General features: G+C 61.1%; 3 protein-coding genes across 3 annotated transcripts in view; 2 read left to right on the forward strand and 1 right to left on the reverse strand.

Moving 5' to 3' along the window:
- The window catches only part of MAP3K11 (mitogen-activated protein kinase kinase kinase 11), a 14313-nt gene extending 12639 nt beyond the window's left edge, over positions 1-1674 (forward strand). The window contains exons 10-11 of the mRNA XM_029957386.1: positions 2-248; positions 810-1674. Coding sequence (XP_029813246.1) covers positions 2-248; positions 810-1147 — 585 coding nt within the window. The 3' untranslated portion in view covers positions 1148-1674. The remainder of the gene's footprint in view (position 1; positions 249-809) is intronic.
- Positions 1675-3021: 1347 nt separating this feature from the next.
- On the forward strand, positions 3022-5841 carry KCNK7 (potassium two pore domain channel subfamily K member 7). Its single transcript, XM_029956495.1, has 3 exons — positions 3022-3377; positions 4663-5061; positions 5319-5841. Exons 1-3 carry the CDS (start codon positions 3059-3061, stop codon positions 5522-5524), a joined length of 924 nt encoding a protein of 307 aa, XP_029812355.1. The 5' UTR covers positions 3022-3058; the 3' UTR covers positions 5525-5841.
- Positions 5842-5880: 39 nt separating this feature from the next.
- Positions 5881-12406, reverse strand: part of EHBP1L1 (EH domain binding protein 1 like 1) — a 15018-nt gene continuing 8492 nt past the window's right edge. The window contains 8 exon segments of the mRNA XM_029957388.1: positions 5881-6375; positions 6512-6626; positions 6710-6783; positions 7703-7802; positions 8066-8189; positions 8285-8340; positions 8454-8824; positions 8980-9032. Coding sequence (XP_029813248.1) covers positions 6276-6375; positions 6512-6626; positions 6710-6783; positions 7703-7802; positions 8066-8189; positions 8285-8340; positions 8454-8824; positions 8980-9032 — 993 coding nt within the window. The 3' untranslated portion in view covers positions 5881-6275.

The raw sequence follows: 12406 nt of genomic DNA on the forward strand, positions 1-12406 counted from the left end.
GGGGGGCTCGGGGCGCGAGCGCGGGGAGCCCCCACCAACCGCCCGCGCCCCGCCGCAGCCTACCCCTGCCGAGCCTCCCTCCTCCCAGCTCATCCGCTTCTCCCCCAAGAGGCCCGACGCCCCCGCCTCCCCGCCGAGCCCGGACGCCCCCGGCCCGCCCACCCCTGCGCCCCTGCTGCTGGATCTGGGGGTCCCCGTGGGCCAGCTGTCAGCCAAGAGCCCCCGGCGCCGCGGCGAGGAGAGGCGCGGTGAGTGGCCCAAGCAGGCCTACTGTGGGTGACAGTGGGGAAGAGGGGCCGCTGCCCTCTGCTGGATCCCAGACCGGGCCCTCAGGGCACTGGGGACGCCTGGAGGGAACTAAGTTCAGGAATGGGGGGGTTGGCCAGGCAGATTGTGAAAGAACAAAAATAATCCTGGTGAGATACTGAAAGCCAACGGCTCCTGGTCGCTTACCTGGGCCAGGCACCCATCCTAGTGCTGCAGAGAGATGGTCTCCCTTAATTACGTGTGGGTCCTGTGAACCAGATACTCTTGTTGTACCCATTTTTTAGATGAGGACGTTTAAGGCACAGAAAGATAAGAGACCCAGGCTTCCACCAGTAAGTGACCGAGCTGGGATCCAGGGCCTTGTCTTAACCACCGAGTGATTAAACAGACGCGCCACAGAGTACAAAGGGCCTTGGAAGTTAGGAGTCTAGCAGCTCACTGCGCAGATGGGAATACTGAGGCCCAGAGGTGGGCGGTGCCTCCTGTGGACACCCAGGATTTGGTGGATGCCTGACCCCATGCCCCTCCCCCACCCTTCCTAGGAAGTGCTGTCTCACCCCCACCGGGGATATCACGCTCTGCGCCTGGCACCCCAGGCACCCCACGCTCACCGCCCCTGGGCCTCATCAGCCGACCTCGACCCTCACCCCTTCGCAGCCGCATTGACCCGTGGAGCTTCGTGTCAGCCGGGCCACGGCCTTCGCCTTTGTCCTCGCCACAGCCTGCGCCCCGCCGGGCACCCTGGACCTTGTTCCCAGACTCGGACCCCTTCTGGGACTCTCCACCTGCCAACCCCTTCCGGGGGGGCCCTCAGGACTGTAGGGCACAGACCAAAGACATAGGTGCCCAGGCCCCGTGGGCGCCAGAGGCAGGGCCCTGAGTGGGCCGGGCTGTTGCCCCCGCTCCCGCTGCCCTGCAGGAGCCACCGTATACACTGGAACAGGAGCTGGGCAAGCCTCTGTCGCTGCCTTGGTTTCCCCCAGGTCCCCACCCCCTCTGGGGGTCAGGAACACTACACTGCACAGGAAGCCTTCACACTGGATGGGGGGAGCCTGCACCCCCCCACATGCCTGCAACCTGTGGGTCCCCCGACTTACCTGCCCCTTTGGGGCCCAACACTGTACCCAGCCGGTTGGGAGGACCAGAGCCTGTCTCAGGGAATCGCCCCCAGGGGTGGTGCAGGAAGGAGGGGACGTACAGGGGAGAGGGGCTGTCACCAGCACTTTTGACCAAGCCCTGCTACTGTGGCCCCTGTCCCGGGGCTTAGTTCCTGGACCCCTGCCCCCCCAGCCCTGGGGGCCATCTGGGGCCAGGACTCTGGGTGCCTTCCTGCCGCCCCGGCCAGGGTTGGGGCTTCGGCCTCAGGATCCAATGAAGCCAAATAAACTCCCCAAGCTGTCTCCCCCAGCACAGCCTCTCACCTTTTTGGAAGTAACCAGGGGATCCAACCCATCACACAAACCTGGTGACTTCCTGCTCCCAGCACGAGGGGCATTTGGCCTGAGCCTAGGCCGGGACCAAGGGCACTGCCCTCAGGCATTCCAGGCCCCTCCTCAGCCTCCTTGGCACCCACACTCGCTGGTCTCACCCATCTTCTGCCCACCCTCGAAAGGTCTTTCCTGCCCTTTCAGGGATCAGCTGCAACGTCACCCCCCTGGGCGTCTTCCCGGCCATGCTGTTCCCAGTGCGGGCAGCTTGCTGAGCTCAGGGGTCCAGAGGCCCCTGGGCAGAATCCTGGGGCTTGTCCTGGGTTTATTTCTATTCAGGGTCTGGACCCAGGAGGAGTGACCCTCCCTGGCTCATGGCTCCACCCACACGTCTCTTACTGCCGCAGGGCTGGGGGGGCACCCCCACACCAAGCCCCTCCCCTCCATGGTTCAGGGGAGGAATAGTCTAGCCCCCCCCATCACCACCACGCACATCCTAGCAGCAGGCTCACGGGGTCCCCAGTGGTCAGAGGGGCGGGACTCGGGAGGGCCCAGCACAGGGTCTCGGGGAAGACTCCGGATGAAGGTGTGAGAGCATCATCTGACCAGGGTCCTCCCGGCAGCGTCCTTGGCTCCTCTCAGCTCACTGCCCTGCCCCCACCCAACTCCTTCCAAATCCCCACTCCTGTCCCCTCATCCTTGCAGGCTGCCTGCTGTACCCGCTCCCCGTAGATCTACCTGGGCCACTCTTGTCCTCACGGCTCTGTGTCCTGACCCCTCCCTTCTCCCACAGCCAGCGTCCTGTTCCTCTCACCCCCCCCCCAGCTCTCTCCCACCTTGACTGGCTCCTTCTGTGCCCCAGCTGCAGTGTCACTCTCCACTCTTCCAGAGCCTTCCCCCAGAACTTCAGCGCATGTGTGACAATTCCAACTTGTCACATTCTCTTGCTAACAGGTTTCTTGTGGAACACCAGGAGGCAAGGGACCTGTGTTGCCCTCTTGTCTGGTGTCCTCAGGAAAAAGGACTTGCTGAGGGGGTGCATGGCGTGTGGGTGACTGAGCTCCTCCCTGAGTAACCCGCCCTCCAGGGGTGACTTTGAGCCAGTCTCTCTCTCTTTCTCTGGGCCTCATCCTGCTCTGCCCGCCCCCATCTCCCCAGCTCCAGGGAATTAGGCAAATAATGTCTTGTCCCCAGAAATTAGGAGGAGGGACCCAGACCCCCTCCAAGCTCATTCACACTCTCCCTCCGTCAGTCCTGAGTCGCCGGCGTCTCTGCCGCCCACAGGCCCCTCCCCCCAGCCCCACCCTGCACGTCCCTCCCAGGTGCCTGCGGACCAGCAGCTCCCACAGTCCAGGCAGCACAACATGGGGGCTCTGAGGCCCTGGGCCCGACTCCCACTACTGGCTGCAGCCCACCTGCTGGCCCTGGGTTTTGGGGCTGCTGTGCTCCAGGCCCTGGAGAGGTCCCCAGCCCTCCAGCTACAGGCCAAGCTCAGGGCTGAGTTGGCCACTTTCCAGGCAGACCATGGGGCCTGCCTGCCACCTGGGGCGCTGGAGGAGTTGCTGGATGCCGCCCTGGCAGCCCAGCTACGCGGGGTCTCCAGCTGGGGCAATGGCTCAGAGGCTGGCAACTGGGATCTGCCCTCGGCCCTGCTCTTCACGGCCAGCATCCTCACCACCACGGGTAAGGCTGCCAGGCGGCCGGGCAGGAGGGCGCTCCTGGGGTGGGGGGCCCTGCGGGTGGAGCCCTCCCCTCAGCCCCCAGATGGCAGATGGAGCCCAGGCCTGACTCGGCCTGACATCACCACTGGGGCTTCCCACACCGACATCCCAACTGGTACCTCAAGTTCAGCTGCCAGGCAGGGTGTGTCCTCCTCAGCCACACCCCAGACGCCCCCTGACATCCGGGAGAGAAGCCCAGGCCCTGAGGCCTGAGGCAAGGTGGGGAACAGGTATTGTGGCATGGAATCTTCGATGGAGGGGAATGGAGTGAACCCAGTACAGATCAGGACCACCGACTCAGGAGAGAGTGGCCGGAGGGGAGTTAGCCCTGCGAGAGGGCACACGGATGAGGGATGACGGAATTCCTGGCAGAGGGAACAGCATGTGCGAAGGCCCAGGGAAGTAAAGGAATGGGACCCACGGCCCTGGAAGCTTTTTGTCCTGCGAAGTGGACATCATCCGTGCCAACATCTGTAGAGTGTCTTAGTGTCATCTAGATCTGTATATTTCCAACTTCTTTTGGAAACCTGTTCACTCTGAGCCAAAACCCTGGAAGGCACAGAGCACATCCTCTCCAGGCCAGCCCGCCACTCTTGTGTCACACCTGGCCCCTCGAGGCATTCGGGTTTACAACCTTGGGACCAGCTGGTCCTGCTCTCCCAGCACACCCTGCTCTCCCGCCTCTCCCTGCTTTGCACACGCCTTTCCAGTCTTGACTGCCCTCCCTCACGCACACCGCCGCCTTTGCTGCCCTTCATGTCGTGTCTTCACGAACTTTCCTGCCTGTCTCCTCCACCAAAAGGCAGAGCCCGGGCAGACTCAGACTCCAGTGCGAGGCCTGGCACACAGGATGCCTCACTTCACCTTGGGGAAGTGGAAAAGCTTGTAACCCGGATGTGGATGTGGAAGCACTGTGTTGGTCAAGGGCAGAGCTGAGGAATCTGAGAAAACCACGCTTCCTCTGGGACAGGATAGTGGCGCTCAGAACTGTCCCAGCCCCAAGAAGCCTGAGGGGACTGCCTGCCTCTTTTCATCTTTACATTTTTCAGGAAACGGTGGCCAGAGAGGGGGAGGGACTTGCCCCAGACCCCCAGCTCACGAGGAGCAACAGCAGCCAGAGCACAGGCGGGAGCAGGTCCATCAATCTCAGCCGCTAGAGGGCAGCCTTCTGTCAGAGGCCTCGTTGGGGGACCGGGGGACCACAGCTGGCATCCCACTCAGTTGCCCACTGCCTCTCTCCTTTCCAGGTTATGGCTACATAGCCCCGCTGTCGGCAGGTGGAAAGGCCTTCTGTGTGGTCTACGCGGCCCTGGGGCTGCCGGCCTCGCTAGCGCTCCTGGCTGCACTGCGCCGCTGCCTGCTGCCTCTGCTCAGCCGCCCAGGGGCCTGGGTGGCCGGCCACTGGCAGCTGGCCCCGGCCAGGGCCGCATTGCTGCAGGCAGCCAGCCTGGGCCTGCTGGTGGCTGGCGCCTTCGTGCTGCTGCCAGCGCTGGTGCTGTGGGGCCTCCGGGCTGAGTGCAGCCTGCTGGAGGCCATCTACTTCTGCTTCAGCTCGCTCAGCACCATCGGCCTGGGGGACCTGCTGCCGGGCCACGGCCGTGGCCTGCATCCAGTACTGTACCGCCTCGGCCAGCTCGCACTTCTCGGTGAGTCTGGCTGCCCAGGAGCATGAGGGAGAGCGGAGGAAAGAGGAGCCTGGACGGCGGACTCCCGTAAACTGCTGGGGAGGCTGAGCCACACAGGTGGAGGAGCACGGGCCTGGGTTGTGGCGTGGGAATCGTGGTTGGAAGACCCTGATGGCGGTTGCGCGTGGCACAGGGTGCCGGATGCAGGCGGGTCACCTGGCTGGGAGGTGGCAGGGAGCGTGACTAGCACTGCTGCGCTAGCAACCTCTCCTCACCAGGTTACTTGCTCCTCGGGCTCCTGGCCATGCTGCTGGCTGTGGAGACCTTCTCAGAGCTGCCCCAGGTCCGAGCCGTGGTGAAGTTCTTTGGGTCCAGTGGCCCACTGACCGCTGAAGACCAAAGTGGCATCCTAGGCCAAGATGAACTGGCCCTGGGCGCCCTGCCTCCCTCAGCTGCAGCCCCAGAACAGGCCCCAACTTGCTGACAGGTTCGAGGTGATGGAGTTGAGTTCTGTTCAGGTAGCCAAGCTTGAGGAGGAAGCCTCCAGAGATGGGAGGGGGCGGCATGATTATAAAAACCTTCCACAATCGTGTATTTTGTTTTAAAGGGGACAGGCAATAACCCTGACCGTGCTGTCCCTTCTTTCAAAATGGGACGCCTAAAGCGATCAACGACCCAAACCCCATCATCCTTTGAAGGCAAAAGACAAGGAGAGCCTCCGAGGCGCCTGGGAACCTCAAAGCCCCTGCGGCTGCCCCACTTGGGATCCCAGACGGCCTTATCGGCCGAACCCCACCCCCTTCCGTCTATTGAAAGCCCCAGTGCTGAGAAAGGCAGGCATGGTGTTGCCTCGTCCAACTTTATTGCTCACGAAGATCTGGAAAGGGGGATAGGGCGGGGCGCCGAGGTTCACTCGCCATCCCTGTCCCCCCTGCTGGCTGGCCAGGGCACTGCCATCAGGGAGGGGCTCTGCGGGGCGCTCCTGGGACCCCCAGGACCCGCAAACACGCACACACACTCACACGGACAAATAAATACGGCCCGGACGGCACGGCCGTCCAGCCGCTCCTGTCTGTCGGGCCCCCAGGGGGCGCCTCGCTCCCCCCCCACCTCTACACACACACGGGGCACGGCGGCCCTGTGGAGCGGCGCGCTGCGTCGGGGGAGCGGTCCCGGTCCTCCGGAGCGCCAGTCCGGAGGCGGCGAGAAAGCCTGCGGTCCGAGCGGGCCAGGCCTCAGCTCAGCGAACAGCGCTCGCGCCGGCTCAGCTGGCGGCTCAGCTTGCGGCGCCGCTGCTCCAGGCCCCGCTCCAGGCGCTCGTCCTCCTCCAGGGCACTGAGAGGGAGCGGCTTAAAGTCAAGAGTCGGGCCGGCCCTAGTCTGTCCCCCTGCCTTCCGCCAGAGCGAGCCCGCCTGGGGAGTGCGTCTCTAGCCTCCCGCCACCTTCCAGCGCGGTCCCCTACCCCACTCACATCCGCTCCTTGTGGTCCAGGTCCCGGACCAGCTCATCCCGCTGGTTCACCAGCGACACCAGCTCCTCCAGCAGAAGCTGCTCTCGGCGCTGCTGCGCGGCCGTTTTCAGCCAGTCTGAGGGCAGAGGAGACTGAGGGTCAGGAAGCAGCTGCCCCCCGCTCTGTGCTGGGCCCCAGCTCCCGGGCCCCATCTCCCACCTTCGATAGCTAGCATGGCGCGTAGCTCCCGGCTCAGCAGCTCGAACCTCCGCTCCAGGTCCTGCTCCTCGATGCTGCGGTGCGGGTCAGGAAAACGGGGAACAGGAGAGGTAGGGGTCCCAGGGCTCTGATTACTCCCTGGCCTCCCATCCCACCTCATCCCCGTTCGTGTGGAGGGCTGGGCTGAGGGCAGCGCTATACCCCAGTCCCTGCCCCAAATCATCTTTCCAACTGTTCTCCAAATGCTGGGTACTTATATTATCTCCTCCCATCCGCACTGCTTTTTATTTTAATGTTTGTTTATTTTTGAGACAGAGTATGCGTGGGAAAGGGGCAGAGAGAGAGGGAGACACAATCTGAAGCAGGCTCCAGGCTCTGATCTGTCAGTGGAGCCCGACGTGTGGCTCGAACTCACGAGCCATGAGATCATGACCCGTGCCGAAGTCAGACACTTAACCGGCTCAGCCACCCAGGCATGCCCCTTTTTTTTAAATTAAGAAATAACCTTGCAGGATTATTTGAACATTATTCATAATCAGCAAGTATTAAACACTAAAATTATTCTGAAAAATGATCCAAAATGCAAAAGGGAGGCAAAGCCGCCTTTATCATGCAGGACCATAAAAGCAATCATGGTCAAGAGTTGCTTTTGACCCCACTTGAAACCAGCTCGAATCTCTGTGGGCCTCAGTTTTCTTATTGTAAAAGAACAGGGTCAAAAGAACAGGCACTCAGCCCTGACTTGTCTGTACCGCATTTTTCTCTGCATAAGAATAGTACCAATTTAGGAGATGTATATACAGGACTTTTGAGAGGAAAAAAATAAGGTGACAGCAATTTTTCAAGAAGACCTTCGCAGAAAGAAGAGAACAGTGAATAATAGGTCTAACCAAAGTGGCCAAGGTCCCCTCTGGGCCTGCGCCCTGGGCGGGCCGAGGCCAGGGCGGGGCCGGGGGCGGGGGCGGGGCCGGGGGCGGGAGGGGCTGCACTCACAGCAGCTGCAGCTGGTCCTGCCTGCGGATGAGCGCGTTCTTCTTGTTGACCAACGTGAACCACTCCTGGATCAGCACCTCTTCCTGCAACCTGTTGGCACCTGAACCAGGCCAGTCACCAGGCCGGCCGTCAACCCAGGTGGCAAGGGTAGGGCGGCTGGGGATTGGGGCTCGCTTCCTTACGGCATCCCAGGAGCCAGAGCCTGGTGGCCCCCCAGCAAGCTGCTTCCCTTGCCCAGCTGTAAACGGGGACAGTGACCCCAGCCTTGCCTCCTCCCAGCTCCTCCCCTGTCAGGAAGGGCTGCAGGGCTGGGCAGATCTGGTGGCATGTGTTGGGGGAGTGGACTCCAGAGGCCTGCCCCACCTGACTCCATGAGGCTCCTCAGCTGTGTCTCCACCTCGGCTGCCCGCCCGTCTATCTGTCTCTGCTCCTGTTCCAGGGCCTGAAGCTCTGCGCACACGTACTGACTTGTGTCCTGGAACCGCTGCTGCGGAAAAGGAGGGGCAGGCAGGGGGGCTCAGCCCGGGCTCTGCCTAGGAAGTGCCCCCCCCCATGAGCTCCTCCCTCCTCAGCCCTCCTTACCAGCCCAGCCTCTTCCCCTGGACTTGGTGGTGGCTCCTCCGGTGGGGGGCTCCCACCTGCAGACAGAGACCAGGCTAAGGCACCTCCATCTGGCACCACCTGCCCCCAGGGGGCCCCCAGCTCAGGATCTGTGAACAGCCTGGGTCACTATGCCTTCAGAACTACTCACCAGGGGGCTGCTGTGGGGCTGCGGTTGTAGGTGGGCCAGGGGCAGGGCTGGGGTCAGGGCCCAGGCCTTCCTGTGGAGAAAGGGGCCAGTGAGGGCTTGCGGGGCTCCCCAACAGCCCAGCCCTAGGGCCAGCCTGAGCCTCAGGCCACACAGGGAGGCAAGGCCCCGTTCCAGGCCCCGCCCACCCCCAGCTGCTCCTCCAGTCCTGCCCGCTGGGAACCCCACCCTCCGCCCCTCCAGGGAAAGTGCCTCTGCAAGGGAAGGCCATGGCCTTCCCTCCGCCTGGCCCTGTGATCCGGAGCCAGTCCACTCCCACTCTAGGAGCCTCACAGTCCTGGTTCTCAGGGTTGGGCTTCACAGGCTTTTGTGAGAGTCAGGGGTGAAAAGCTGTGAGGGGCCCAGCTGGGGCCTCTCCTCCCTCTCGTCCCCTCCTCCTTGTTGCTCCCTCAGGCCACCTACGACTCCCATCACCTAGTGCGTGAGTCTCCATCGTGGCCGGGGGCCCAGACGGTGACACCGAACTCACCTGATGCACCTCATCTCTGGACCTAGGCCATCTTGGACCAGCACCTCCATATCCTGGCCAAAAGGGGGCACCCTCCCGCCTTATCAATTCCCACGCCCAGACTGCTGGGCTCTTCATAGAACACTCCGAAGGGTCACATGGGCTGGACCTACCGATTTTAGCCTGCAAGGGCAGCCTGACCCTTTTTTTTTAATCAAAAAATATATTTATTTATTTATTTAATTTTTTTGAGAGACAGAGTATGAATGGGGGAGGGGCAGAGAGAGAGGGAGACACAGAAACCAAGGCAGGCTCCAGGCTCTGAGCTGTCAGCACAGAAGCAGACTTGGGGCTCGAACCCAGGGACCGTGAGATCATGACCTGAGCCAAGGTCGGACGCTCAATCGACTGAGCCACCCAGGCACCCCACGGCTGGCCCTTAATGCGCCCTACTCTTGGCAACTTGCTGGGCGGGAGGGGAGGATCAGCTCTGGGGGCTCAGGTCAGCAGATAGCCTGGCCCCTTTGATGGCTTCTGCTCGGGCCCCCCTTCTAGGTCACAGCAGGGGGAGAAGGGGCTGAACTGCCCCACTGTCCACGCCATCCTGCACTTCTCTGAGAAGTGTCCCTGGACACACCGCAGTCAGATGCCATCCTCTAGGGCCTGTGTCAGCGGCCACTACCCATTCTCTGCCTGCTGAGTCTATCCTCAAGCCAAAACCAAGGAATCTTCCTAAAGCCTTCACCATCACTTCCCACCCTGCCGCCCCCTCTCAGCGCCCAGCCTTGTTGCCAAGGCCTGTCGGCAGCTCCGGCCTCAACTAGTACCCCAAACCCCACCCAGACACGAGGCTCTGGCCATAGCAATGGACTTTCGCTTCCCCAAATAGCTTCCTCAGCCTGGACTGGCCTCTATCTGGGGATGCCTGACATCGGCAACCTTTCTGACCCGGCTGGGCTCCACCTCCATGAGGCCCCCTCGGGCTCCCACACAGCTTTCTGTCTCCCTTGCTTAACTTCACCCCTCCTGAAGCCTGGACAGTGCTCCCCTCCATGGCCTCCCAGGCCTCCTCCATCCCTGCTTGCACCCGATCAGAGCTGCTGGTTATCTGTCTCCCTGCCCAGAGGCAGCCCCTGCAGACAGGCTGGCGTGCAGAGAATACACTCAGGGCTCACTGATTAATGGCTATTCAGGAGACATTTATGCATTCGACACGGTGCACAGAGTGACGACACCAGTCCCCCCAACAGCTCTTTGATTTTTCAGCACTTCACAGAACAGGAAACTGAAGGTCAGAGATGAGGCTCATTTAGGGCTGGCCTAGGACCCAGGGGCGGTCTTGTGTTCCCAAGCTGGGCCACCCATTGGCTGTTTGCCCCTAGGCCAGTCATACCCACTGGGTTTCTGTTTGTCTCTGTAGGTGAGAGAAATCCAAATCCTGTGGAGCCTGGTGGGGAGGGGAGGGTGGCAAGGCTCCAGAAAGGCCTCTAGGGAAGAACACAGTTCCTCTTTTCTGACAGACCCTGAAGTAGTATCTCAAGGCCACCCTGTGAAGGACTATGCATTCGCTTCTCATCTTCAGGGAAAGGTTGAACGGCTTGCCCAGTCACACAGCCGGCCAATGGTGCGTGCCGAGCCTAGCAGCGGGCGCCGTTTAAGAGTTCTGGCTTCACAGGTGGTCTCGACTTCCTTTGCCTCTTTCTTCATCTCTCTGAACCTCACTGTTCCCACCTGCAAAATGGGTAATCTTTCCTCCCTGGAAGGGGCATTGGGAGAAGTCAGTTGGGCGCTGATGGCAGGGCCTGGCACACAGCGTGCACTCCACCCAGAGCAGGCAGAGGCAGAAGAGTGGAGGAGAAACCCCGATCTCAGCAGCCGCTGAGCTGACTCACATCAACCCTGATGGGAATTCCAATGCTTCCTCATGTCTGACCCCAATTCCCCTTTCTGCACCCTCATGTGCGGCCCCTCCTCCAGGAAGCCTTGCTGGGCTGCACCAGAGGCATCCTGCCCTCCTCTTGGCGTTGCTTCAGCCCCACCCCAGGTACCCGACTTCATCCCATCCGGGACTTTGGGAGCTCCCGAGGGCAGGGACAGGCCTGGCCCCCTCCCACTGCATGCACAGGGCATGGGGGATGGGAATGGCCAATAAAGAGGCGTCCCCTCCAGCCCCATGGGTCACAGATCTGTGGGACAAGGGCTCGAGAGGGGCCTGGCTTGGAAGGGCCAGAGGCTGGGACTTGGGCAGAGAAGGTGTAGGATGGAGCCTTCCTTTTAAGATTTAAAGAACCAGTGACATACATTAAAGAGGCTGTGGCCAAAACAGGCCAGGGGTGGCTGGGTCCCTCTGACCCTTGCCTATCATATCTCCTATGGGTGCCTCTGATGTCCTCCCCATCTCATTCACAATGCCGTGCTCCAGGCTCCTGCCCTCCAACCCAGCCTTATCCCCACCTGAGGACCTTATGGGAGATGGCCGGCAGATCCCAAAAGGAGACCTGAGTTTTCCCACTAACAGCACACTTTGATTTAAGTAGGTCCCCCCACTTGAAAACCATCTCTTCCCGTTTTTGATCTGAGAAAGCTTGCCCATCTTATCGGCCTAGCTCACATGGCTGCTTCTTTCAGAAACTTCCCAGTTTATTCCCTCCTTTCTTTGGAACTCAGAGGTCAACCCTGGGCGGCTGAAGGCTTGCAGTGGCCGGACAGGGCTCCCCTGCTGTTGCAGGCAGGATGGAGGCAGCGGGTGGAAGGAACCCCAGCCAGGAAGCCACTTTAGCGGCGCTTGTCCTTGAGCAAATCCCTACCCTCGCTGGGACCACCTCCCCTTCACTGCAATGACAGCATGACACCCTGGGTGACCCCAACCTGAGAAATGCAGGGGCTGGGGGCAGAGGATGGGGGCGGTAACATCGGTACCAGGCAGGGTCTCTGAGCTCCAACCTCCCAGTAGCAGAGATGAACAGGTCTCCAAGATCTGGAGTTAAAGATCCAAATCAGAGATACTGGGGGCGGGGAGACGCTGGAAGGCCCGTTTGGGTACAGAAACCCTGCCCAGCTTACAGGGCAACTACAGGAAAAGAAACTTCCCAGGGGCACCTTGCTGGCTCAGTCCCTTAAGCGACCAGACTCAGCTCAGGTCATGATCTCACGGTTCGTGGGTTTGAGCCCCGCGTCAGGCTCTGTGCTGACAGCTCAGAGTCTGGGGCCTACTTCGGATTCTGTATCTACCTCTCTCTCTGACCCTCCCCTGCTCACGCTCTATCTCTCAAAAATAAATAAAAAACATTAAAAATTGAAAAAAAAAAAAGTCCCCACCGACTTTACTATCCACGAAGAACAGTGTGCTGAGTGCTGACAATGGAACTTCCTACTGTGGCCCACAATTCCACTTCCCGGGTGTCAGGCACTAAAACCTATTAGCATAGATTCCAAGGCCCGCAGCAAA

This window comes from Suricata suricatta, chromosome 11 (genome assembly GCF_006229205.1).
Source record: "Suricata suricatta isolate VVHF042 chromosome 11, meerkat_22Aug2017_6uvM2_HiC, whole genome shotgun sequence".
In the NCBI taxonomy this organism is placed as follows: domain Eukaryota; kingdom Metazoa; phylum Chordata; class Mammalia; order Carnivora; family Herpestidae; genus Suricata; species Suricata suricatta.

Coding starts and splice junctions, on each gene's coding strand:
- KCNK7 (XM_029956495.1), top strand. CDS start 3,059: ATGGGGGCTCTGAGGCCCTGGGCCCGACTCCCACTACTGGCTGCAGCC. Junction 3,378..4,662: donor CAGCATCCTCACCACCACGG/GTAAGGCTGCCA, acceptor TCTCCTTTCCAG/GTTATGGCTACATAGCCCCG. Junction 5,062..5,318: donor CGGCCAGCTCGCACTTCTCG/GTGAGTCTGGCT, acceptor TCTCCTCACCAG/GTTACTTGCTCCTCGGGCTC.